The 27,283-nt window shown below is 35.2% G+C and overlaps 4 protein-coding genes across 4 annotated transcripts; 1 reads left to right on the top strand and 3 right to left on the bottom strand.

The window, feature by feature from the left end:
* The first annotated feature begins 2,046 nt into the window (after positions 1 to 2,046).
* LOC136809670 (GTP-binding protein drn-1-like) lies at positions 2,047 to 2,664 on the top strand. The gene has a single exon (XM_067066214.1). The coding sequence runs from the start codon at positions 2,047 to 2,049 to the stop codon at positions 2,662 to 2,664; it is 618 nt and encodes a 205-aa protein (XP_066922315.1).
* A 5,754-nt stretch (positions 2,665 to 8,418) lies between these two features.
* On the bottom strand, positions 8,419 to 9,105 carry LOC136809669 (GTP-binding protein Di-Ras1-like). The gene has a single exon (XM_067066213.1). It carries the CDS (start codon positions 9,103 to 9,105, stop codon positions 8,419 to 8,421), a length of 687 nt encoding a protein of 228 aa, XP_066922314.1.
* Positions 9,106 to 12,915: 3,810 nt separating this feature from the next.
* On the bottom strand, positions 12,916 to 16,518 carry LOC136809632 (synaptotagmin-1-like). Its single transcript, XM_067066177.1, has 4 exons — positions 16,412 to 16,518; positions 14,154 to 14,959; positions 13,742 to 13,862; positions 12,916 to 13,357 (listed from the first exon to the last, which is right to left on the bottom strand). Exons 1-4 carry the CDS (start codon positions 16,431 to 16,433, stop codon positions 13,050 to 13,052), a joined length of 1,257 nt encoding a protein of 418 aa, XP_066922278.1. The 5' UTR covers positions 16,434 to 16,518; the 3' UTR covers positions 12,916 to 13,049.
* A 3,465-nt stretch (positions 16,519 to 19,983) lies between these two features.
* Positions 19,984 to 26,886, bottom strand: LOC136809631 (hemicentin-1-like). The gene is made up of 12 exons (XM_067066176.1): positions 26,467 to 26,886; positions 26,169 to 26,204; positions 25,641 to 25,916; positions 25,266 to 25,433; positions 24,896 to 24,967; positions 22,564 to 22,602; positions 21,967 to 22,257; positions 21,779 to 21,814; positions 21,258 to 21,518; positions 20,781 to 20,948; positions 20,583 to 20,654; positions 19,984 to 20,389 (listed from the first exon to the last, which is right to left on the bottom strand). Exons 1-12 carry the CDS (start codon positions 26,837 to 26,839, stop codon positions 20,214 to 20,216), a joined length of 1,968 nt encoding a protein of 655 aa, XP_066922277.1. The 5' UTR covers positions 26,840 to 26,886; the 3' UTR covers positions 19,984 to 20,213.
* Between the last annotated feature and the right edge of the window lie 397 nt (positions 26,887 to 27,283).

The following is a 27,283-nucleotide window of genomic DNA, read 5'->3' as shown; positions in this document are numbered from 1 at the left end:
TGTTGCCGCTCAAATTCGCGCTGTAAGACTCAACTGGAAATTTGTTTCAGAAGTCGTTATCTTGGTACGGGGTACAAGTGCCGTTCTGCTTTTTATTTAGCCTATAAAAAGTTCTTCTGTGTTTTATATGAAGGCGAATTGATTCATAAAAAGAGAAATGTATTTCTAAAAATCTTCATCAAGGGTTGTGAATGTAAATTGTGAATGATTCGACTTTTTGTTTGGTAATTATACTCCTTACATAACCTGACTTGCTGAAGGAAGTCAGCGAAAAATATCATTGATGTAGCTTCTGCAGATACGTTGTGTACAGGAACTGCTAATACCTATTTTATCGCTTTATATCTTTATACCTAGTATGCTTTTTCATTAATTTTCACAACTACGCTTATGACACGCTAATTTTCACATTGTTAAAAGGTCGACAACTCTATAAAATTAAATTTTTTTCCAATAATTGAAGTTTGAGGTTTTAAAACAAGTTAAATCGTAGCTTAACTTTCATTTCATAAGCGTTGTATAATTCTCTGGCTGGATTGCCACCACTGAGTCTACTTTGCCCTTATCTGAGTGACATCATGTTTGATAATAGCCCTCGCATAGCTTGGGCTATAGACGTAGCAAGTCGTGACTCCATGTTAAAATCGTCGCTGCAACTGAAAACTAAGCGAGTAAAATTTTAGGTATTTGGAAGTTTAGATATTATTAATTTAGATTTAGTATTGTTGAATGTTCACGATTACTCACGTATTACACATAATGTCTCCTTTTGGAATGACTTTTACTGATTCCTCTCCATGCAAGTGAACATAAATTCAAAATGAACTCGAGGGAAGTTTATAAAGAGAATACTTTCCAGCAAGCAAAAGATATTTTCTGTACTTTTCTCCGTTTGAGAGAGATTTCAGCGGGAACTTTCCAAATACCACTTCTTTCTCTAAATATTTTTACAACGCTTCATTTCTCGGAAAATACCACTTCAGTTTTTTTGGGGAATTTTTTTTGCCCGTAGAATACGGACTCTTAATAGTCAGATTAAAACAAACAAAATGTTCCGAGAAATTTTAGAATCGTCCAAATATCTGAAATACATCACTTTTGCCACATCATATAGTCATACGATTCTAATACCAAGTCTAACTTTTTGAACAATTCATTCACGAAATTGTAGCAAGTAATTGTAGCAAGCCTTTTAAAATGTCAGGGGCATTATGCTTTGTCCTTCATTCATGAAAACCTAATCAATCTAGATACAAGGGCTATGTAATTTTGAACAATGATGTAATGTTTTGTCCAATTTCACTGGCTGCCAGGCAAGCCTTTTATACACATTCTTTAATGAAATTCTACACTTTCAACAAAATGTTAAGTATTGTCAAAAATAACATTGCATTGGAGATGGGAAATATTACATTTTCAAACATTAGGTAATCCTACGTAAGCAATTCTTAAAACGGCCTGCCTGCCACAAGTATCAAAACTATTCGGCTAAAAGTTTGCCTAAAATTGCTTAAATTATCCTAATGTTAGTGAGATCATTATCTGAATGCTGAGATAAGTTCCTATTCAACCAGCCAATCAAGCAGTTTCATTTGAAATCGTCCAATCAGTCCAAACCGTCAAATTTTCAAATTTTCTTAGAAAATGGAACGTTTTCCCCCACTCTCTTCAAACGGAAGCATCCGCGTAGAAGAGCTGTTTCATACCAAAACTATCAGTGGTTACCATTAATAGTACTCCGTCGTTGATCGTTATTAAATCTCCGCTAATGGGCCGATTAGTATGCTTGTAGTAATATGAAACAAAAAGCTGTGATAGACAACTTTTAGTGGTAGTGATAGTTATACAAACAAAGCTCTTTTTCTTTGGTTAATAGGTATTTCCCTTTGTCAAAGTGACCCGATTCTTATAAAGTAAAAACCGCATTAACAATGCGGTCACGTTACCAATACATATAAAAGAGAGATTCTTTCGAATCATTACATTATAATCAAGATTACATACAAACAAGACACACACTTGTTATACTATAAAACTCAATTCATTATGAGGAAGAAAAGTTTCCGCGAAGAATTTGTTAAAGTTGCCTTTATGGGGCCTGGAGCGAGTGGCAAAACATGCATCGTGCACCGATTGGTTGGAAAGAAATTCTCTGAAGAGTATGAACCGACCGTTTTCGATTTTTATGATTACGAAAGCAAAGTGGATAACACATGTCGATTAAGCTTACAAATTTCCGACACAGCTGGTGCTTTTTCATTTCCAGCCATGGACAGACTTACTATACAAAAATCGGACGTTGTCGTCGTTGTTTTTGACTTGACGTCGATGGGCTCGTTAAAACAAGCCATGAAACTGGCGAAAGAAATTCGGGGAGATAATCCGAAAAAAGCTGTATTGGTGATCGGAAATAAATCGGATTTGGCATTGCGAGTGGCAGCTAAGAAAGAACTCGAAAATACAATCACTTGTAATCTTCAGATGGGTTACTGTGAACTTTCTGCGAAATATGATGATGTTTCTGCTGACTTGATACCAAGAATTGCTGAAGAATTCGCCATTTCCAAAGGACCTTACGATGTGAAGAGATCGCGAAAACCTCTCTCCGCAAAATTCAAAAGGAAGCTCTCAAAGAGCACTGAAAACCTCCTTGACTTATTCTAAGCTATATCAATCTTTTATAAACTTTAATATTTGTAAATATCTTGAGAATTTTGAAAAGAATTATTTATTGTAAATTTTTGTATATTTTGTATATTGGCAAGAAACTATTAGTAAGAATTGACACAACTTAAAATTCAACTTTTCTCAATTTATGTTTTTTAAACTTCCACTATTGGGCTAAAAGTAAAAACTTCCATCACATTCATTGAGTTTCCAACCGAGGACTGTAGGCGAATCGTCAACCTTTCCCAGGCAAGAAAAAGTACCTTTCCGCCGCATTTCGGATTACCAATTAATCTAGCAATTACTTTGTCTTCGTGTCTTACATTTTTCCATTTCTGGCGGTAAATCTAACTTCAAATTCAGCGTTAGTATGAAAATTAAGCGGACAGCGCAACTTTTGAGGGAAAATACGTGGCTTCAAATCCTACATAGGAGATTCGGCCAATAAGTTGTAGATACCTTGTTGATCACAATATATTTTTCGGTTATACAATTTCATGAATTTGATTATGGGAATATCGTATCTTCTAGTTACCAATATTTTACTAATGCTCCTCCCTAGCGATATAATGAGGGAAGAATCTGACATAGCTTATAAACTTTCATTCCGAGGTATTTACAATCTTCCTTGTGCAAAGCAAACCCCTTTTTCCTGACTATAACTGACTCTTTATAGGTGTAAAATCTTCCGTAAAATATGATGTCTCATACAATCTTGTACAGCTAGGTAAGAGTGATACTGTGGTTGTACACTCCCAAAAGGGAAGATATTTTTTGGAAGAATATTTTGAGTGGGATGGAAATTTTGGACGTAATATTATTATTATTATTGATCGAATGCTTTTCACAAAGCAACGAAAATTAGTTTTGAAAGGGAAGTTTTTTAGCATTGCACAAAGGTAAAGGGTATACGTACATTCAATTTACTTACTCGATAATCTGATGAAGTCATTACACAATATAATGACTATTCTGTTTAATCAAAGAGGAAGACTTTCGTACCATGATCCCACCTAAGCCTCTTTAAATAATTCAATCAGAATTGTGATGCTCTTTGGCTGTTTGCCAAAATTAATAAAAAACGTGATACCTAAACCCCTTGTTGTCGTCATAAGTTTATCCTGACCTATTTTCTCTTCAAACGAACGCCTACCCCCATTTTAACAGTCTCATCAATACATAGCAAAAGCTTCAGGGCCTCCACGATAGGGAGGCAAAGAAAGAAAATGCCACCCACTTGAACGAAAGCTCTAAGCAGATTCTGATTACTCCGTGCTGGCACGTATGCACTCTTTAAAGGCCATGGCTCCGTTATAGAATCTGTCCAGGTTAACGCACCGCTTTGATCTTTTCCATCCAGATTTGGAATAAATATTAAATAAGGTTTTTGAGCACGATGTTTGGCCGCAAAACGTTCAATTTCATGAACTTAGAAGAAAAAAGAAAAAATTAGTGAAAAAAGCTTGATCAACTGAGGTGACTCCGAAAGAAATTTGCTGTTGTGGTTAAAACTCCAATGCTACCACTTGATTTTCAAGCTTCTGGATGTTTTAGCGTATCTCGAATCATTTTCCATCACTCTAGAGCACGAAAATTGTCATCTTCTATTTATACTTCTGTCGTGAGCAAACAAAACAGATTTTTTCTTATTCTCTAAGGCTCTAATGTTAAAGTCAGACATAAATACGTCCATACCGCGGTATTCATATCCGGGCTGGAGACAGGCTTCTATTTCTGTAATAAAAATTAAGGGACTTTCCGTTATATTGACTGAATGATTAAATCACTTTCTAACGTTAAAAGTTAGAAATACTTCCATATGATGGGAGATTCATATCCGGGCTGTAGTCAGGCTACTATTTATGTACTGAAAGTTAAGGGAGTTTTCTATTACATTTTGCGGCATTTCTCCATTGATAACGTTGTTTGTTTGACAAGTTCATGATTTGTAGCCTTTCCAACAGGAAATTGGTGATTTGGTACAATCTCAATCTAAAGTCACATATTATTTTTAGTTTAATATAATCAGTTTTTATTTGTATCCCTTGGTTACCGAAAGCTATCAATTTACTGTGTCAATCACTGACAATTTTGATAATGACGGTGAATACTGAAGTCTTTATTAATTTCATGGCGGTTCGAATCACTTCTTCTTCCAATATTTCGTTAGATTATTAGAACAAATGGAGGTGAAAGAGCACTTTGTCGAGAATTACAGACCACACAATACCTGAGCTGGTTTTGTTTAGGAGATATGGCTTTGTCTTTAAAACGAAAGAAAGGATCCGTCAATCCGTCAATTTAAAAAAAAGAGTATTTTGGGATGCGTGAATAATCTATTTCACTATCATGACCCACTCATCTTAGCGACCTCAATGTCTTTGAAAGACCCAAGACAATGCATGAGAAAGGGTCAAATAATTCCTGGAACATGAGTAAGGTCGGGATTACAACAAAGTGATATCAATTTTCAAAGGTTGTCGGAATGCTGGTTGGAAGGTTCTCATCAACTTCGTTCATTTTTTACACATATTTTTTACTAAGTCGCCCGTACTTGAAGTTTGATTGTATTGGATCAGGTTTATGCTTGGCGGAAGAGAACTTTGGACATGGTACATCGCAAACTTTCTCGGACTGTATAGGGAAAGACTCCAACAATCATTAAGAGGAGCCCTTTTCTTGAATAAGACTGTCAGAAATCAACGGGCATATTTAGACCTCTAACGAGTTTAATTGGAGTTAGCACGTTCGAAGAATTTGTGGAACATGAGTAAGATCGGGATCACAAAAAAGAGATATCAATTTTCAAAGGTTGTCAGAATGCTGGTTGGAATGTTCACATCAAGTTCGATCATTTTTTACACGGATTTTTGCTGAGTCGCCCGTTTGCCAAATTTAAAATAAAAATTTGATAGGTCGATTTTTAACAATTTAGAGCACTTTCTGAAAGTAACTTTTTTATTCAATTGAGCATAACTTTTGATCTAATGAATCGAATTTAATAAATGACCCATCAAAATTTAAGTTTATTTTTCTTCTTTCCAATGAAATAGGAATGGTTCTTTTAAAATTTTTAGTTTTAAAGGGAGAAACTTTTTTGTGGCGCACCTGGTATTAAGAGGAGCCCTTTTCTTGAATCAACCGGCATATTTCTTGGACCTCTAATGAGTTTAATTGCAGATAGCACGTTTAACGATTTAAAAGAGTATTTAAAACTTCTCTCGACACACATTCTTTCGAATTTTGGATCATTGCCAAATAAATTCTTTTTTGGTCACCTGGAATTGCCGAAGAACTTCAGAACTCAAATCTATTTGATTTGTTGTCGTTTCGGAAATTACTTTTGTTGTCTCGACCAAAACAATATACTACAAAAATCAATTAAATTCAGGTACACAATAAGCACTTGAACCAAATTGGCCTTCCAAACAGTAAATTATATAAAAGATGAAGACAACCTTTAAAATTTTGGACCATCGCCAAATGAGCTCTTTCCTTTTAATCACCTGGAATTTCCAAAGAGCTTCATAACCTAGATCTATTTGGTTTGGTTTGGTTTGTCATTATGGAAATTACAATTCAAATACCGACACTTTAAACTTAGGTTGAATATAAGCACCACAACTAAATTGGCAACTCAAACAGTCAATTAAAAAGGCTATTCAATTGGATAACCCATATCTATCAGAATTGATTAAACAGCCGTTTAACAGCCACCCAAGATGTCTCTATTTTGTCAAGATGTATAGACTTATCAATTTTCTCCAGCGGCAGATAATTCAAAGTTTTCAACGTTACAAATAATATTATATACTTTTATTTTGCCTCTTCAGAGAAATCGCATTGTATGTTGGGTGTGGAAGGGTTGCCTGCACCGAACGAAATACATTCAAATTTCTAACCGACAACAGCGACTGACAATCTTAAAACCCTTCTCATCTCACTTGTGTCACTGCATTGCACTTTCAAGACTGAATGCAAAAAAAAAGAAGAAAAAAAAACTTTCGCTATGGTTTGTATCCATGTTGCAAATAATTTTTTTCAGCTAATCCGCCATCAGCTTGTTGGTTTTCCAACAAGGATAAATGTGCGTAAAAGTTGTTTACTCCGGCTCCTTGTCACTGATATTTATGCTTGATCATCTTGGATTAACGTCTGACAGGTAAAATACTTTCACTTCTGGAATATTTTTTAGAAAATGATTTGGTCATTTTCTCGGATTAAACGTTTTGGGTAATTGTTCATTTCCGATGGAAAAAGTCTTTTTTATTGGTAAACAATACATTATAAAAGTTATTTATCAATTTCAAATCAAATTATCATTAATTTAGCTGCTCTCGTGAATGAGACTAAATTGCTGATACAGCCTGTAAATATTGAGTTGATTGGCAACTTTTGTTGTCCCTGAAAAGTGAGTTTTTCTAAGAAATTCTCATCCAATAGTCGGGGATATTTTCGCGGTCTAAATAGGAAGTCAAATAGAAATCATGCAGTATGCGGCAACACGTTTAAAACCCGGGGATTACTTAGGCAAAAATGGGTGCTGGTATTGTGCTGACGATACGGGTCGGTTTTTCACATTCCAAAGTCTCTCTAAGGGTTACAAAAATCAGAAAATTTTAAAGTAGTCCCTCTAAAAGTCGGAAAATTCACAATTTTTAGGAAATTTTTTTGATTTCGAGAGAAAAAATTGAAAAAAGTCTCTCTAAGGGTAAGACATTTTAAAAATCGAGGAAATTTTTCAAAAAGTCTCTCTAAGAAGCAACCCCCCCCGGATTTGAAAGCAGACCAAACAAAAAGAACAATTTTAAAATTTATATGAGATCCGTCCTCATGCTGTTTAGATAGCTGCTACATTTCTTTTTTGGCAACAGAAATCCTTTCATCCCACCAAAACTGGAAGGAAGATCGATTTTAATGCTCTTTATTGATATGAAGTTGGCGCGCCATCCACAACTCTCACAAACAATGCTCTCTTTCAAAAATAAATAAGCGTATATGTCTGAGAGGTATTTTTTCTCTTTACGCGCATGCCTTGATGATAGCGGAATTTCGACACGTTGAAGGTTCTATTTTTAAAACATTAAATTACTTTTAATTTCCTTTTGAAGAGGGTAGTTTTTAAATATAGGAAAATCAACCCATTTAATGCCATCGCTGAGTTTTTAATTTAAAATGTACGGGCACACCACAACTATAAACGAAGACATTTTAATTCGGCTGTGGGTAAAAAAAACAAGGCAGAATATATTGCGGATCTCCTAGGTCCAGATTCAACGGTACAGGACCGAAGAAATAGGAGCCATCCAATATATTGCGAATGGCACTAAACGATTGACGGATAAGTATCGAGCATTTGGGCTGTAGGTGAAATATTACTAGCGCTTTGATTTTAAGGCAATAGTTTAAGTTTCAAGGCAGCCATAAAGCTTGATCTTCGCTTAATGGATATGTACATGAAAAGATGATAAACACTAAAAGTATTGAATGAATGAATGAATGCGTGATCTGGTCTATCGGGTTTTCGTCAATGGTGTCAGGCGTGACTTGACGAAACAAAGATTCCTAATTCCCCTCAAGAAAGACAGTACTGTTATTTCATTTCTGAACTTTTCAGTAGAAATCTCTTGAAAAATAATGTCTATATTTACATTTCTATAAAACTTATTTACATTGTCAACAAATTCATAAAATTTCAAAAGAATTTACAAGTATGTATAAGAAACTGAACACTGGGGAAAAAAAGTCCATTCAACAAAAATCACGTAAACTCAATGTACTTCGTGAGAGATGTTTTTTGAGTTTGGATGAGAAAGGTTTTTCAGAACGTTTGACATCATAGGGGCCTTCTAATAGCGCGAATTCCTCTTTGATTCTCTGCAGCAAATCAATGGTAATGTCATCATTCAACTTTGCTGATGTCTCGATGTATGTGTGCTCAAAATTGCATGTGACTCGCTCATTCAGTAGTCGTTTGCTGGCCACGCGGTGTGGCTTGTCCGATTTGTTTCCAATGATAAGAATCGCTTTTCTCGGACATTGTCTTTTGATGTCTTTGATCAACTTCTCGGCGTGGTTTAACGAGCCCATCGACGTCAAGTCGAAAACAACGACGACAACGTCCGATTTTTGTATAGTAAGTCTGTCCATGGCTGGAAATGAAAAAGCGCCAGCTGTGTCGGAAATTTGTAAGCTTAATCGACATGTGTTATCCACTTTGCTTTCGTAATCATAAAAATCGAAAACGGTTGGATTATAATGTTGGTGAAATTTCTTGCCCATTAGCCTGTGAACGATGGTTGTTTTGCCACTAGCCGCTGATCCCATGAAAGCCACATTAATAACAAATTCTTGATCTACTTTTGATTTTTTTCGTAACACGTTTATCTTGTCGTGGTTGCGCATAACAGAATTCAATGAAAGTCTTCTGGCGGCCATTTTGTGTCACAGAACTGTGATGGAATCCACCTTCCTCGTCTTAACTTTGAATATCAAATGAGGCGAAATAATTAACTGCTAGAAATAATATACTGAATAATTCGGCGTAAATGAGGTTGGAACATAACATAATAGCCACTCTATTAATTAATTTAATTACTCTTGTCACCCTAGTAACAAGGATAATTTACATTTCAAGGTATTTTTGGTTTAAAGAAATTGTGAAAGTTGCTTTCCTTCTTTCATAAATAAATTTGTTTTATTGTGACACAAAGCTATAAAAATTTTTGAAGTGTTTATTTTTTCGCAGTCAAATATCAACGGAATATTAGCATGAAGAAATGGTATAAACTTGTTATGATTTTTACAAATTTTTGAGATCAGGCGTGAATATTACACAGGTCCAATACATCCATAAACTAATTTATGATGCTATTACATGAATGTAATTTTGTAATTAATTGAAGCAATTAAAACGGTAATTCAATTTCCTTTTAAAGCTTTGTTCGCAAATTTTTGCTTAATTAAGACAAAATTTCTAGCTTTCGTTTTCAATATTTATCATCATTTTTCATTGAGTCTGCCAAACCACTACGCATCGAGTTTAATTTTCTTTTCTTTGATTACCCATATAGATATTTGAGACTTGTTAGTCGAGTCTATCGCTCTTCAATCCTCCGTTGGTTCATCTCTTACACCCTAGGTTTGAGGAAATTGTGTCGCAGATTCGTCTTAATTTTTCGAATTCTTTGTTCTTAATATACACGCTTTTCTTTATAAGAATGGTGTTTTTCCAATTCATCATGAATATTCTTAACTATTTGGGAAACATCATCCTGAAATATTCTTACGGTATTTTTAGGTTTGGATCCTATATAATATAGAAAACTCTGAACGAGAAAAATATATTCTATATTGGGTATATTGTACGAGTAAAAGTGTGATAACTGGTTTATCGTCAACTTGAAAAATATCACCAAACTTTCCTCTCTGCATCAGTGTCTCTTTTTATTTGTTTTGTTTTTTACAGGTTTTTTTCTTTTCGTTCTACAACATTAAAACATTCGAAAATTGATCTCTCACTTACCAGACCCTTTTTTGAACGCGGTCTTTTATTTGTACGATATGAAATACAGCATTTATGTACGCGTTTATTTATATTATATTTTTCAAGTTGACGATAAACCAGTTAACAATTTTGCAATTCCAATGCAATTGTATTGTATTTATGGTTTAATGAAGCCACCCAGACCAAATTAATTGATTCTTTAGGATCACTTGCTAAATTTAATTATCGGTAATTTCAAGAACTGGAAAATTACACTCCATAAAATCTGCTGAAGCTAATTAAATATAACTTCTTTCAATTTGCGTGCACGCCTCTGCTAAACCGATCAAGGAAATTTTAAATTCCGGAATTATAAATATTGATTGGTATTTATGAGAATTTAACGAGAAGCCAGCTTGCCAAGGAGTCCTTTCAAAACTCTCATTCTACTTCTTAAAGATCTTTTCTGCGACTAAAAGAAAACAATGATCGTTAGTAATTAAACCTGCGAAAACTGATTCTGCATAATTATTATACCTTGTGATACGTTATTATTTTGACCCTCTGGTTCAGAATATTCTTTTCAAGCACTTTAATGTGATAAATTTTCACAGGGATTAGATTACGTGGTTAAACTCATCCGCAAAATTTAAATTTTAGCCGGAACTTAATTTCGCGGATAGCACTATAGGGAGACAATAGTTTCTTGATTTTGTGTCTTTTTACCCCTGTCGAAATACGGATTACACGTTTTTTTATAAGAATATCAAAATTTTTTGAAGCCTTCGAATGTTCTTCTTAGCTTTTTTAGTTTTAAGCCTAGTATTTTTGTCTATTTTTCTGAGAAATCGGTTGTTTTAGAGTCCACAAAGCCTTAAAATGTTCTTACCTTGTTCTTAACATTTTTGCCATCGAAGTCTTATGTTCTCATATAGTTTGGTCTTATAAAAAACGATTCTTTAATGCCAGTAAACATTTTAAAAGTAGTTATTTGAAATTTTTTGAATTCTTTTCAAAGCTATTTCGCGGGTAAGACCTTTCCAAATTTCCATTGGGACTTAATTTCGCAAATAACACCCAAACCCGCGAAAATTTATCCCATTAAAGTAGTTCTTTTTTGGTGCTCACTTTTTTGTAGTTTTCACCCAGTCATACTTTGTGACTAGCACCTCTTTTCGTAACTTTTGATTGCTAGATTCTATTTTGTTTGTGTTTGGTTTTTGAACTTTTTCAGAATTTCCTTAGCAGGGGCGATCTCTATAGACTTTACTAAGATTGCCTTTTTTAAGAGTTAGGCGCCTAATTAAACACCTTATATTTGGTGAGATTATGAATAACCTGTTTAAAGGGATGTTTGCTTATATAATAAAGCCATAGCAACGGAAACATCAATATCCCTTAACGTGAATTTAACGGTTTTTCTAAACCCTTCTAATGTCAAACCATGGTTACTTTCGCAAACAGTGGCTTTTCAATTTCAGTGGACTTGTCACGGAACCTGATCCTTGACCGCTTCTATGTTAATTATTTCACTCCACTATAACTATGCTAATTTGATAGGAAGAGCCTTTCCAGCCCACTAACAACTATTTTACGTTCTCAAAAATTTGAATTACCTTTTAATCTTAACCCTTCAAACCCGGCAGACGTGTATACACGGTTTGAATTAGCCAATATACCAAGCTATAACTCCTGATTACTTGACTTAAAATGGCATAAACCGAATGCACTTAGAAAGAGTATAAGATTACATTTTTAATGGTACCAAAACCATTGTCTAACTCTCGAGGTACAAGCTTTTATGCCAATTTGAAATTTTGGATTTCAAAAAAAAAGTTGGAAATTTTTCACATCTTTCGTCAAAAAAAGTTGCGCGTTGAAAAGGTTAATCTCTAATGCGTCAACTTTCACTTTGGTTATCTCGTGATATTGCGTGATATTAGGGGAAAATAGCCTCTTCAAATTGTTGTTTCATTGGGAAGATCTTCCAAGTCTTATTACGTTTTTGACTTAGGTTTTGAGTTGAAAATACCAGTAACTGAAAGGTTCGCTCTTTAGAGTTTGGAGACTTTCTCAAAAAGTTGAAGATTTTTAATTAACTTGACAAGGAAGCTGTTCTCACCTCAATATATTTCAAGAGGAAATATAAAAATGAATACGAGCTCTCATTTTGCAAAAGTTTTGCGTGGTCGCAAATTGATTTTACGTAATCCGTTTTGACGCAAGTACATGTTCCTTGTAAAAGCTTGATTCTTTCAATGGTCAATTGTTTGAATCATTAAGCCATCATTGTGGTATACCACATGAACCCAGTTTCCCCGCAACGACAAACTTGTACTTTATTTACATCTATACGTTTTTTCTTAGTCAAGAGTTCATTTTAGCTGAGGCAGGGCAAATCACAATTGACCCTTTTTTTTCAAGCCAAAATCTCAGTCTAGCTATGCTTATAATTGCTATGCTTACAATTTAAGAGACGGGTGTATCGGAAACTCGCAATTTTATGTTTGAGATAAAGAAAGTTCAAGACATAAATGAATGCAGAAGAGGTTTAGATATTCTATTCCAAACAGTGACATAATTGGAGATTCGTGCCTACTGTATTTAAAGTGAGCAATGACAGCCCTTTTTACTGATTTCTTTCTGGAGTTTTCATCATCAGTATCGCCTATAAAACACATGTTCTTTAACGCTTATTAGTTCTTGTCGGTGAATTTCCATAGTTTAATAGATGAGTCTGTATTTCAAGAGCGTGAACAGGGTTAACTTTAATAGAACGATCTTTTCCCGAAAACAAATAAAAAGTAGATAACTCATTGATGAAATTAAGAAATTTACAAAAGAAAGGAACAGTCCAATTTCCATTTTCATCGTCCACAAAACCATGAACGGTCGTTTACATCAACTTATGCCACTCAGCGACGGCCTTTCTCGGTTGCATCAACATATCATTCCATTGCGTCAAACCTGTCCCCGTAGAATACATATACGGCCCGGTATTAGCTTTCCCGACCACCCTTTTCCCATTCCCGCTATAAGCGTATACAATGAGGATGAAACTGATACGATCTAGAAGCTCGTTTGTGATCTCGAAAACAAAAGATTCGTTGAATATTGGAGCATCGAGTTGTGACTTGTTGGTGGAGGTCTTCTTTGATTTGACCACTTTCCCATTCACGATGAGGTTGACTTTCACTGCTACACCTGTAATGAAACAGCGTTTGTAGTTGGTTTGGAGATGAGATATAATAAATTACGTAGTGCCTTCTTACTTATACATAGACTTTGCAGCTCAATGTGTCGACATGTGTCTTACTAACTCGAAAATGCCATTCGAACTTTTTTGTATATGGAATTAAAACTATACGTGGTATCTCCGACAAAAAAATTTCAACTTTTTTGCCTTTGGAGATAGAACTGGAGAGTGTCAACTGAATCTCTTAAAATTCCGTCCGTCATCCACCTTATTTTCCAACCACTATTACATAAAATTATAACATAGTAACTAATAACTATAATACTTTTTCGAGGTACGAGGTACGGCTATGATTGAAGCTTGCTCGAAAATCTGAAAACATGGTAACCTACCGGTGTCTTTATCCGATGCACTTGCGTTCAATTCTTTAGCCTGGATGACAGCTAACGTCATGCGACCAGCTGTTGGGAGATGAGCTAGTGAAAACAATAAATCGCCCTTCTTTACTCCTGGCTGAAAAGGAAAGGTAAAATTTATTGATAGATTTTGGTTGAATAGTGTTGTTGAACTTGAACCTTGTTGTAAGATTTTCTTGTGCTGCTTTTGTATTAAAATTCAGCAGATCTTATTTGTAGTCGAGCACTGTCTTTGGTGAAACAAACCCACCTTTATCGCTACTGATCTTATTTGTAGAAGTATTTCAGCTTAAAATGTCGATTTCATCTTATCGCTAGAATACTATCTATGGCAGCGGTTAGCTTTTGTGTAAAAGAGCGATGGTGATGGCTAGAAACAAACCATTACCATAGCATCGTTATCTTGCAGCTCTGCCCAAAATTCTCCTGAATCTCTCTTAGACAACAACATATCTTTATAATCCTCCATCTTTAACATGACGTAACCAATTATCGTTTGCCGTGAAAATCGATCAAAATCACAAACTGCAATGCGTAGAATCCGTTTCCCGATTTCTGAACCCGGCACTGAGAACACAAATTCTTCGTCGAAAGTCGGATTTGCACCTTTCCTGGTTTTAGAGTGCATTCTTCGCTTCTTATCAGGTAGTAAACACACTTTCAGGTAAGGGCTGATGGAGGAGCTGTTATTCTTCGATTGAAGGTTTTCACCACAATTGATCAGGAGACATAAAAGTTCTTGGTTTGGATCATACAGCAAAGTCAACAAAATTCTTCCATATCCCGAGTTTTGTGACTCTGCTTGCTGTACTTCATCTTTGTAAAGTTGTAAATCTAAGTCTTTAGCGCTGATAAGATCAGTAGAAACTTTAGGCTGGATTAGATCAAGATAACTTGAGGATTTCCGTAACATAAAATCATCATATTCTTCAGCGGCTGGACTGTTCGGTGTTGAACGTTGCCTAGCAACCGGACTAGATTGTTGTCGCTCGGTAATTGTATTGAAGACAAAGAGAAGGTTATTTTCATCATCTTTTGATTCGACAGAGGGAGGGTAGTAAGATTCTAAGCTATCTTCAAGCCCTTTACCGGTACCGATTTCATTTCGGCGCCGTATATATAGAAAGAGTAGCACCACCACCACCAGAATAACACCAGACAGTGAACCAATGAGAATGTAAAATAGTGTAGGATCTAAAATGAAGAATAAACAATTGGTAATTTCATATTTCTTAGACTTTCTAGAGGTTTTTTTCTTACTTTTAATTTTTAAATCTAACCTAGGTTTACTCAGAGGCGTAAGCACAGTGTGAAAGTTTACAGGTTTGATAAAACAAAAAGAATGTGTTTTTGGACCTACCCCGGTGGGGTGGAGGTCCTATAAATTAACCTTTGTCCGTTCGTTCGTCCGTTCGTTCGTCCGTTCGTTCGTTATTAGCTTTCCTCGTGATTGGCTCATTAGTTTTTTCTGATTTTTTGCACAAAGATGTGTAACTATAAACCCTCGAATGTGACGGAGCCCGATTTTCGAAAAAAAAATTTGGGGGCAAATTTGGGCCTAAAAAGGGCTAAAAAATGGGTTTTTTGGACTTTGTGAAAAATTGGATCATTAACTTTTTCTGATTTTTTGCATGAAAGTAGGATACCATCATAGGTAAAAGATGGCTCAAGCAGATTTTTTCAAAAAAATTTTGTTGGCTCAAAAAACGCATGTTTATCTATAAGAATCACTATTAATAAGCATACATCAATGTTCTTAGTTAAATTACTCAATTTTTTTATGAGATAGATGTTTTTTTGCTCATGAGGGCTTACCTTTGAAGAATGTGTGTGTTTAGACATGAAATTTTTCTTGGCTTTTCTTTCTGCTCACAAAGTCTTGAATATGAAAGGATATTTCAAGAGCATGAATTTTTGGTTTCTAAACGTTTTTTTTACAAGAAACAAACGACTAATTTTAATAGATCGTCAATTTTTGTGTTCTGAATGATTGTTTAATGCTTACGTATATATCAATTATATATGTGTTAAATGCATAACCAATGCATAACCAGGTAGGTCCATAAAAGTATCACTTGTTAAATTAACACTTTATCAAAAATGATTTGACCTGGTGGAGTAAAAATATGATCGGAATCAGAGTATAATCAGTAAATCCTAATCGGTTGTGGAAGGATTAGTTTGAAATCCAATGTCTTTGGAAATTTCAATCACCGATTTTCCCTAAAATAGCTGTTTTCATATAATTGTAACATGACTGAACCACCGACCGTAAGTCCTGTAAACAGATTTACACAGACCGACTACGATACGATTAGTTGGCTCGGTACAGTAAACAAATTTGCAGCATTATTCAGGATTGCAATATTAATTCTTTCTCAGTCCCTCAGTTAGTGAGTACCTCATCAAAAAGCGGAAATTTTTGTTCCGTCACTTGGCGAGTTCCACTTTGATGAGTTTCAGAAAAAATCAAATGTTTGGAACCCGAAAACCTGAGCTTCAAAAATTCGAAAAAGTTGCAAATTGGGACAGACGTTATTCTGTACAAAAAGCCTAGTATAGGTTATCCATTATTTTTACGAGTCATATAACGCTCGCGTATGACTACTGAAAATTTCTGTGGATACAAAATGGAATTTGTCTTACCTTCAAACGATATTCCAACCATCTTGTCTTTGTTCAGCCATTTCTTTAATCCCTAATTCCTTCTTCGCCAGTAGAAAGTTCTTGTTTTATTTCATTATACTCTAAAAGCAATGTTAAATGGTTACTTGACTACGTCCATCTATTGTCCCGTAACATCCAAATAAAGTTAGAACAACGTTGAAAGGCTACTCTTTTCGACCAGGTACGGGTTTTTTACTTGAAAACCTAGACTTTCCTGACCTTGCTTCATTAAGAAGGAAAAATGACTGTAGCCTGTGCTGTTTTCTCAGTCCTTTCATCCCATATAGACAGCAAGCTCCTGAGATTCCTAGTTATGGACTACATAGATATATTCCAATAATAATACGTGGGTTGACTCAAGTAATATTCTCATATAAAAATAAAATGTATTTCATTCTAAATGGTTTTAATCCCCCCTTTAATCCCTAAGATTCTCCACAGGAATCGAACAATCCAAAAAATGTCTCTGTTCTGTCAATTACTTCATCATACCTAGAACATTACTCAAATCAAATCAAAAAAGTGTTTTAATTCCAAACTTTGATTTCCTAATTTCGCAGAGATTTCTTTATTTTGTTTCTTCTTCAATGTACAAAGGTGTTTACTTCTTGCTTTGGTGTGAAGTTTTCGATGAAATAAAGGTTGGAGGCGTTGCTTTGACTTGCTACAAAGTTTCCTTATTTATCATCTAAGATGAAGAGCTGATTGTATTGTTTCGATCCTTATTTGGTAGTCTCAATCTTGAACCGTTTTGTATTTTCACATGGTTTGAAAAATGGGTGTTCCCTACGCACCCTTTATCTATGTACAGACAGGTTCTGCTTGCTCTCACATGAGTCCTTAGGCTCCTCAAAAGAAAAATCTAAACATACAGATTTTTACTACTTTAAGGGAAGAAATTTTGGCTGATTTGGCGAATTTTATCAAAATCCGTCAAATTAAATTCCAGCTAGATTTAATTCCCGCTAAATTTAAGTTATTATGTTCATTACCCAAATGTGTTGCCTAAAAACAGGTTTATCCAGTCGTCATTGAACATGGAAACTATCTAAACATTTCGCACTACTGCTAAAATCATTCACAAATATTCCGTCTAAAATCCTTAAAGATTTCTCGTCTCTTATCAAAATTCATTTAAATTTCCTCCTAGATTTAATATCAAATTTGAACTCAATTTGTCAGGTGTATTCCAAACTGTGTGGGTAATTTCTCTTACAAACTTCAATAAAAAAAACTGTTTCTAAAACTTTTGTAATCTGGATGCGAGTTTCGACATTTTGGTTATAAATTGTTTTACATCGATTCACTTAGATTTATTGGTAGCTCTCTGTCCAACTCTTTAATTAAAATTTTCAGATAGGTATAACTTTCATTCTTAACCGATATACATAAAATGAATAAATTACAAAAAAAACATGAATTTCGCAGATATTCAGAATCGTGAATATACTGTGTAGGTTCACCGAACATAAATTTATGAGCGACTTAAGAATTCTTTTGAAATGGTACTCTTTCAGACTTGATCGATGAGTTTTATCTGTCTACCTCGGATCTATTTTATCAACTTCTCATCTTTTTCATCACATCTGTCAAAGAAATCTCTCATTCATTCGCTGTTAGTTCTTTCCACTTTTTCACAAATTCTTCCCTGTTGGATACAAAGAAACTTCTTATACCCCTAATTGCAGATGTTTGTTTTCGTGCTTAATATAGCTCGCCAGGGGCTTCTTGAGAAAATCTTCATAGGATTTTTGATAAATTCGTTAAATCCTTTCTTTCATACATTAAAAAGTTTCATCTGGAGTTCCACAGCAGGGAAAAATGATTTTTTGCTTCACTCTTTTGCCACTTTTCGCGAACTTTTTATTGCCTCGTTGACCAATGATTTCGAAATTGACCACTAGCAGGACCATTTTGAACTTTATGACTTCCATGAAAAATAATGAAAATATTTTTAGTTTTACCGAAATATCCAAAAATTATTAAAATTCTCAGACTTATTGACATGTTTTTTCAGGAAAAAGAGACAAAAGTTATTTCGGAATATATCTTTTTTTTATTTAGTGCGCCGTTTCAAATTTCATCTTTCATCATCATGGAAATGTTTTTTTGAGCAGGATATCGCGCCTTCTCGCTTGAGAAGAATTTTGAAATTTGCTTCCCCCCTCAGTCAACAGCTTTTATATTGTTCACCACTAGATTCAATGTGCGAATTTTGTACTTGTGTTGGTTGCTAAGTAACCGCCTGTGTCATTAACGAAGGAATCTCTTTCACAGATCTTTAATTCTAGGAAGTGCTTCCTGGAAATTCACTAAAACGTTAAGAAAATTTAATGATGAAGTCAACCTCTTCCTCCAATCTCTCACCGTTAACCTCGTGTTATTTCCCATCACTAGTTGACTGGCTGAATCTTAAATAACCATTAGTAAAAAAGTTCAACCATAAAGACATTTTTCTCATTCCCAGAAATTGAAAAAATCTTGAGTTTTGTAAAAAGGTGCAGAACGTGTTGATGATTCATCCTCTTGAGCCATCGGTCCACCGAAACAGACGAGATGCATACCTAGCTTTTTCAAACTCGTTGCGAAGACGATTTTCCTTGATTTAGAGTTGCTGAACCAACAATAAATATCCCCATACTTAAGGTGTTGTTTAACCTCAGGCTGCTTTATTCTTCTTGGCGTGCTTATTACACATTTCAGAGCATCAAAATTTGAAGAATCTCTTTAATTTCTGAACCTAAAATTGTTTCAAAAACCAATTCCCTTCTCTAGCCCACAATTTCTTTCCCATTTTTCTCAAGGATTCCTTGTTACTTTTCCTTTTAAACTTTAATTTCAATTTTTTCTTGAAATATGTACCTTGGACATCTTTTGGACGTGTTTGAGACGTCGTGAAAGGGTTTAAGTTTCACAATATTGGTTTCAGATATTTATTCATTATATTTAAGAGATATTTGCTTTCAAAGTTAACTACATGTCGAGAAACCTTCCAGCCCTTTCTTCTCTTTTTCAAACGAAAAGAAAGGATTTTTTTAGCAAGAAATTGCCAATATGTAAGAGTAGAATTAATTTTCTTCAACATTCATTAAACATTCAAAAATCCATCCAATCGAACCTACCCCGCCTTTTTATAAAATGTTCTTCAAACAAGCCGCGATTTCAAATTCTTCTACTCGAGCCATAGAAAACCCTTCAAAAACCATTGGCATTCATGTACTAAAAGATTCGGAATTTTTCCAAACAAGAAACATTATCAGGGTGCTAAAAGACTACCTACCACATAACCATAAGGTTATTATGATATAATAATTTACTATAACCAAGCTCCTAAACTGTCCCCAAACCATCTAAGAACTGTAGAAGTAAAAAATTTGATTGTGGTTATTGCGATTATTACCCGATTTCCGTAACCGTTGAAATTGCCTATCAATAAAAGTTTCGTCAGTTCTTTTTCTAATATAGTCATGGGTCATACACTGTAGGAGGTCCAAGAGTTTGTTGGGACTGGATTAACGTTTAATAATGACAATTCGACCCATGGAAACAAATTCACATAATATTATTCTTTTTTCCGTGTTTTTCCATGTTTTTACAAATAGACTGATAATCAAAACTTCAAGATCGGTTTAAGTCATATTTTTTAAGTATACAAACTAAAGTTCTCGCAAAAAATTCAACAATAAGCTATGTACAGGTTGCAATGTGACAGGTCATCACAGTAGTCTTCTTTTGATTAAATTAATCCCAAGACGTGTTGGTTATATACAGGTGTGTTTCTTCAAACCTTGATGGTTATATACATAGTCATAAAACCAACATGGTTTCGTATACGGCAGCTGTACGAGCCACTTCGTGCTTTCGGTTTTGGAATTTTGAATTCCGGATTTTGGGCATCGTAAGACATCGGAAATCGTCGGCCGTTAAAATACCATTGAACAGAAGGCGTCGGGATCCCTAAAAAAACCGATAGTCAATCAGTATGCTATCTTTTGTCAGTCAAGTTCCAAAAACCCAAAAATTATGATACAAAATAGATTAATCGTGCCAAAGTCTCTAGTGAAGATAGAAAAACTTGAAAGTTCACAGTCAGAGCTCTTCCAGGAATGCGAAATTTTGTTATCGAATTTAAGATTGATTCAGAACTTACCAGAAGCTTTGCAAGACAGGTGTAACCCTTCTTTTGTAATTTCGAATCCGAATTTCTTCAAAAATGGTTTCTCTATAGAAAAATATGAAGTTTTGAAATAAAGTACAGATTAAGTTATTCGCGTGGAAAAGTTGTTTGTTCTTTCATCCTTTTTCAAGATTATTATATCGAGAGAAAAAAACATAATTTTGAACTTACGACAAGATCTTGATCTGCACGAAAGCCTTTGGAAGCTTTCGCCCGTACAATCACGCCCTCCGCCCGAAGGTGCCGGACTGTCACATTGGCGATTTCTTGTTTTGAAGCCCAGTCCACACTCTTTGTCGCATGGGCCCCAGGCCTCCCATTTTCCATAACGTCCGTTTACTGAAGAAAATGAAGAAAATAGTAAGGTAACTTTCATTGAATAGCAGTTCAGCCGAGATTTGAGTTTACCGAACGAACGAACGAACGAACGAACGAACGAACGAACGAACGAACGAACGAACGAACGAACGAACGAACGAACGAACGAACGAACGAACGAACGAACGAACGAACGAACGAACGAACGAACGAACGAACGAACGAACGAACGAGATGTAGTTACTTGGTTTGTGAAGTGTTATATCTGATAACCTGGTTGTTCATTATCAAATTTAGGACCAAGATAACTGAAGTGAAGTCTTCGTTTACCTCGAATAGTGACTTCAAATTGATATTCAATTCTTCCTTGTGAATTTTCTGCCACACATTTATAATATCCTGCATCATCAACATCTGGGCGGTGCAACACAACAGCAGGATCCTTGAACTGTTTTAAGATTTCCTTATCATCTCTCAATCGGTACACGGTGATTTTGACACCCTCCGGTTCGGCTACCGCACATCTGGCTATAAAAAGTTGCTTACTGTTTGCCCTGACGATTCGTTTGGGAACATACAACCAAACGGGAGCTGAAATACGAACGTTAAAAAAGTTTAAAGTTGAAAGAAAAATAACAAAGCAGTGCATAGAGGGATCTTAATGTCATGCCCAATGAATAAAATTCAGTGTTGGTTGCAGAAAAACGAAGAATTCTGACAGGTTTCAAAATTCAGAACTTTTCTTAGTTGCTAGCTTGTTTCATATGATTTAGTTTTACTTTTCAAGATTTTCAAATCCTTCACTAGAAAAAGTCAGGTTAGAAAGGGAGAAATGAATATTGTTGTCTTACGTCCGTTGCCAGGAGTCTCCGTTGTCTCAAGTGCCTCTGAGAAATAAAAAAGAACAATTTAATTAGAGTTCAGCATTTAACATGTTGTTATGGTGTTGCTTCCAGAGTCTAGTTTTTTCACCATATTGGGTCAATTTATTTGAAGTAATAATGCAGAATACAATAATGAAATATTACCCGATACTTACCCATGATAATAAGGCTAAATTTTTTAATGATTGGTCCGTACTGATCCCCTTCACGACAAATGTAGGTTCCCTCATCTTTCGAATTGAGATTTTCAATCGTGAAACTTGTGAAGGTCAGGAAATCGTATTTGCCTTCCTCATACATAAGGTCAGACATGGCTCCACTTTTTGTAAGTCTATACCACGTGGCGAAAACGGTGCTGGCGTCTTCTATTGCTATGGGACATTCGAAAGTGATCTTTTTCTTCTCATTCAAATTCGCGATCACGTGATCTTCCGGAACTTTAGGACCTAGAAAGAAAGTCGTTATTAAGAGATTATTTATAATAGATCTTATCGGAGTTTTTGATACTTCTAAAAAAGCGATGCATTGCGGGATTGTTTCGGGAGTATTACGATAGAAATCTCTTAGGAATTCCTCGAGGGAATTCTATTGTAATACCCCCGAAACAATCCCACAATGCATCGCTGTTTTAGAAAAATAAAAAAATCCCATAAGGTCTATTGCTATGGGATATCAGGACAAAATTCATTGCCCAATCATTGTTGAGGCCCTTTCTAATCACAGTCAACAGCAGTCAACCAATCAAAGTTTACCTTTTTTATTATCGATATCAGTTTTCATCCATGGCCGAACTGAAAAAAAAAAGAATCGAAATTATTATCACGTCAGATCTTTCTACATTTTTTGTCTTTCAAACTTGACAATCTATACTGAGATTCTTAAAGGCTAGATAAGTCAAGGCCATTTAACTAAAACTTTTTCAGAGGTTCTCGAGGAGAATATTTTTGATGAGATTGCAAAGGCTAGAAAGGCTCGTTGAACAATTTTTAGCTAAAAACTGCTTCGGGAGAACAGTCTTCCATATCCATTAGAACCAAACCAAATCAAACCAAATTAATTATTGTTTATATAACTTTCATAGCGTTTAGAATTCATACTTACTCCCTCCGTCAGCGTTGGTATCGAACGGTCCACCTTGGGCCACGGCATGATTGATCAACAGTAAAACCAATGCCCCTTCCCAAAACATTTTCCTACTTTGAGATATTTCAACCTTTCCACTACTAACTTTTTAATTCGCTTATCACCAGTACCAGAATTTGTGAAGATTCTCAACTTAATTTTCATACTTTTTATAAACCCTCGTTGTCACTTTCTTACACAAACACCGAACATCGTTTTAACGTCTTTCTAAAGTTCTTAAGACGTCACTTTTTGATTATATCAGCAGAAATAAATAAACCATCTCACGAAAATATTGTAAAACAAAATATTTTTGTTTGCTCCATAGATTATAAGCCTCTCAACCAAAGTCAATAAACGTCAACCTCAAATCATTTTTCGTCACCATTGTAAGTACTGGGACTAAAAATAATGTAATGAGAGGAACTATTGCCATAGAAATGTCCCAATTTATCATACAATCATTTTAAGTACCTCAATAAACACTTCTACTTTTGGGTCATTATGAAAATTAGGCTTTTTGACGATGTAGGCAATGTTATCATTAGACTGTTAAAGGGATATTAAAGACGGGGAAATATATACGCGCGAAGTTTACAGGCGTAATGGCGGATACGGACAAAAAAATCGGCGTAGAGTTTCGAAGACCGTCAAACTCTGCCGGCTTTAAACTCTTTTCAGCAAAAAAAAACCGTTTGTGAATTCTTCAGCGTTCGGCTTATTTCTAAGATAGTTTGTCTTAGACTATAGCGGCATAGTCTAGACGATGAAGTACTCTAATGTGACCTCTCAGAAAAATAATACGCATAAAATTAGAATACAATATGATAACATTGATGTATTTCAAATAATTTAAACCATATAAGTACCAAGAACTATAAAATGTTACTTTGTTATTGAATTTTTCTCCCTTTAGAATTCGACGTTGATTTGTTTTTGCTCGATATTGATGGAAATCCTGTACATCCATCTTTGATTTTTGACCACGCATGTGTAGCGACCAGAGGTAGCTTGTGATCTCGGGATAATTAAAGTTTCTTTGTAATTTTCTTTTTCCAAAGGTTCTGTTCCCAAGGCTCCGTCTCTTTTCCATTGCGTGGTAGGGGTTGGTAAACCTAGAATAACAACAAGGAACTGTTTATGAACATTGACTTTTTTTTACTACAGTGTGTCCCAAAAAAGGTAAAATCCTCATCATTTATGCAAAATTTTATGACTCAAAAAAGTTTTTAAAACCTTTTACTTTCGAATGGAACCAGTTTGATTTAATCCTATAAAACATGTCACTGGCCCAATTGTTTACCTTACATCACGGCCAAAGACCGTATGCCCCTTCTATTAATTTCTTTTGTTAAAAAATGCCAACTCATCAGCCCACGTGTCGTGCTTATATTTTCAAACTCTTTCCAAAAAGGGAGTTCTGGTAGATAATTGACTATGTGTTTCTAGAAAGGGTGAACACCATATGACCTCTTTCGGTATTTCGTCGTTTGAAGGTATAGCTTTTACCTACCTTATAATAAAACTGTCAATCAAATAATGTAAACACTAATTAAATATTCAGTGCGCGTGAGAGAAAAGGAAAATAACCGACTAGAAGCTTCTTCCAACGCCTTTTTTTCTTCACCTAAAATCGTAAGGAGAGACATACAGATTTCTGTATGTTTGACCCGTGCAGGATTGCATTTATTTTTCTTTCTGTTTATTGCGTTTTTAGAAATGCTCATTTATTTATATGTTCCCATGTTCAATGTTACTATGAAATATCATTTAGTCAAAAAAGTTGGATGGATTCTCAAAAACCTAAATAAAGTTGTAAAATTAAACAACGTTTTTTGAGGGAAGTAGCTTGTTGGAATTCAGAAAAGAGACGCAACTTCACCCCTTCGATTCTTTTTATTTGGAGCTTGATTTTTTGTATATGGGTCTGTTTTCAACGACTAGTTTACTAGTCTAACCTACCATTAGCTCCACAGTGCAATAATAGATTGTCTTTTGTAACTTCAAAACCGAATTTTGTCAACACTGGTTCTCCTGAAACGAAAAAAATTTATAAATTTCAAATTTGCTGAATTTTTTGAGCTTACCAATCAAAACCTGACTTCGAGGACTATAAAATTAGAATTAGTCAGAATTAGAAAAATGCTCCAGTGGTACCCAAATTCATGCGTCATCTATAAAATGTTCAACTAATGATGCTTAGACTAGATCCTTGGTCGTGTTATCCCGCTATAAATCACTCAATCTCGCTAGAAAATGCCATCATTAACTCGCGCTGGGGCCCTCTCTCAACACCGGGAAGAATTATTTTTGGTCTAGTGGAAGGTCTTACTGCATGTTTTCTCTTGACATGGCTGTTTCTGTAGTGATTCTCCTGGACAAGATCGGCGGGAGTTCGAAGGTGGAGGGTTATCGCATTTTCGTACTCGAAACTTTTCACCAATTCCGCATTCCACGTTGCATTTGCTCCACTCGGTCCATGCACCCCAATTGCCGGCCTCTTTGAGAAAAAGAAAGGAAAGTGCAGAAAATATTTTCAGGACACGCAACTATATTTGCTTTGACCGTCACTAAAACGGATTTAACAAACAGTTTTATTGAGAATGCTTGGCAAAAATTTCTTATAAGTGAAAAGTGACCTTTACAGGCAAAAGTAGCAACAATAAAATCATCCGACGAAAAAGAACTATACTACTACTATGCTTACGTTCAACTTCGATTTTGAAAACGTGTTCGATTTTTCCAGCCTTGTTTTCAGCCACGCATTTATACTTTCCACTATCCTTGCCTTTGGGTGAAATCAGCACAACGCCTTGTACTGTGCGCCGTTTCAATTTCTTCAACACTTGTCCGTCATCACGTAACCGATATGACGTCACATGTACGCCGACCCCTTCGGCGATACATGGAAATAAGGCGTATGATGATCTGCTCGCAGACACTACATTTATTTTGCTTGGAATGCTCGTCGTCCAAGTTGGTTCTGGAAAACAAATAGAAGATGGATTCACCATGATATCGTGCCCTTGGTTTTTACCATATTAGGGAATTATTGTTCGCTCACTCTATCGTTCAATAAACGTCGGGTAAAAAAACATAAGCTAGAAAATCGTTACTCTAATAAAAATTGCCCTTATTTACCCTTCTCTAGAGAAAATTAAGATTTTTAGGTTGTATTTTATCTCCGGTGAAAATGAGTCAAGGCTTTTGGCCTAATGTTTTCTTTATTCCTTACTTTCAATAATGCTGGTGGTCGATCCACTTTTGTCTTCTAAAAAATAAAAAGAAATCCATGTAAGTGGTATACAATAGAAACTTAAAATAATATCATAGATCATAGATGATACTGGAAAAATTGGCTGGTTCCAAAGTCAGGATATTCAATACCAAGTAAGATAAAAATTACAACTTTGATCCTGAATCATGCCAATGAGTTTTGAGCACTATGTTTTTCGGTTTTCGGTCAATGATTTTTGAGCACTATCTTTCAAACCTTAAGGTTTAAACAATTCTCATGGTGGAGGTTTTCTTACCTTTGACGATCAGTTTGAAAGTTCTTTTAACATCATACGTAATATCACTTGCAAGCTCATCTGAAATGACTTTGCATTTATAAACAGTCCCATCATCCTTTGCACTAATTTCTTTCACCATCATTGAGTTTAAATCAGGGAATTCGTACCGCGATTCACCGAAAAAGATCTCTGTCTCCTGCCCAGACCCTTTATCAACACGAAACCATTGTGCGAATTGCGATTCGCTGATGGGGCATACCAAACGAGTAGTTTGGCTATTACTCAAATCCACCCTCACATCTTCTAACGAAGAACCGGCGAGAACGGAATCGTAAATAATTATAAGGAAGAACAAAATAGAGATGTACAATTTAGACATCTTTCTGCTCATACCAAAAAAAAATACTGCTCCAAAATAGAAACTTATTCGTTAAAAACATTCACTAGATTATTTTTTCTTCTTATCTGTACATTCTAGCTTTCTCTACTCTAAATACTCAACGGTGGAGAACCTGTTTATCCAAATAAGGCTAAACACTTCAAACCTACCCTCCGTCATTAGGATGTTATTTCAATATGCAACAATCAATTGGACAGTTTTAGTACCTTTGATGACATTACAGTTTATTTAAGCTCGAAATTAACCACATGTAAACAAAGGAAGGTCACACTCGTTATGGTATCGTGTCTACTTTTAAATTATGATGTATTTTGTCAATCAATTATTAGCGACCTTTGCCTTTACGCCAAGCTAGAATTTGTGTGTTCCTAAAGACTATTTTGAGCCTGCATATTCTTATAGCTTTGCTGTCTGCCCATTCACTATTGATACTCC

Source organism: Clytia hemisphaerica, unplaced genomic scaffold (genome assembly GCF_902728285.1).
Source record: "Clytia hemisphaerica strain Z4C2 unplaced genomic scaffold, Clytia hemisphaerica genome assembly, whole genome shotgun sequence".
NCBI classification, from domain to species: domain Eukaryota; kingdom Metazoa; phylum Cnidaria; class Hydrozoa; order Leptothecata; family Clytiidae; genus Clytia; species Clytia hemisphaerica.
This window is presented reverse-complemented; position numbering and strand designations above follow the sequence as displayed.

Coding starts and splice junctions, on each gene's coding strand:
- LOC136809631 (XM_067066176.1), bottom strand. CDS start 26,839: ATGAGCAGAAAGATGTCTAAATTGTACATCTCTATTTTGTTCTTCCTT. Junction 22,603..24,895: donor ATTGCACTGTGGAGCTAATG/GTAGGTTAGACT, acceptor TTTTTTTTTCAG/TTCGGCCATGGATGAAAACT. Junction 22,258..22,563: donor TGATATCGATAATAAAAAAG/GTAAACTTTGAT, acceptor CTTTCTTTCTAG/GTCCTAAAGTTCCGGAAGAT.
- LOC136809670 (XM_067066214.1), top strand. CDS start 2,047: ATGAGGAAGAAAAGTTTCCGCGAAGAATTTGTTAAAGTTGCCTTTATG.
- LOC136809632 (XM_067066177.1), bottom strand. CDS start 16,433: ATGGTTGGAATATCGTTTGAAG. Junction 14,960..16,411: donor GGTTGGAATATCGTTTGAAG/GTAAGACAAATT, acceptor TCTTCATTTTAG/ATCCTACACTATTTTACATT. Junction 13,863..14,153: donor TGCAAGATAACGATGCTATG/GTAATGGTTTGT, acceptor TTTCCTTTTCAG/CCAGGAGTAAAGAAGGGCGA.
- LOC136809669 (XM_067066213.1), bottom strand. CDS start 9,105: ATGGCCGCCAGAAGACTTTCATTGAATTCTGTTATGCGCAACCACGAC.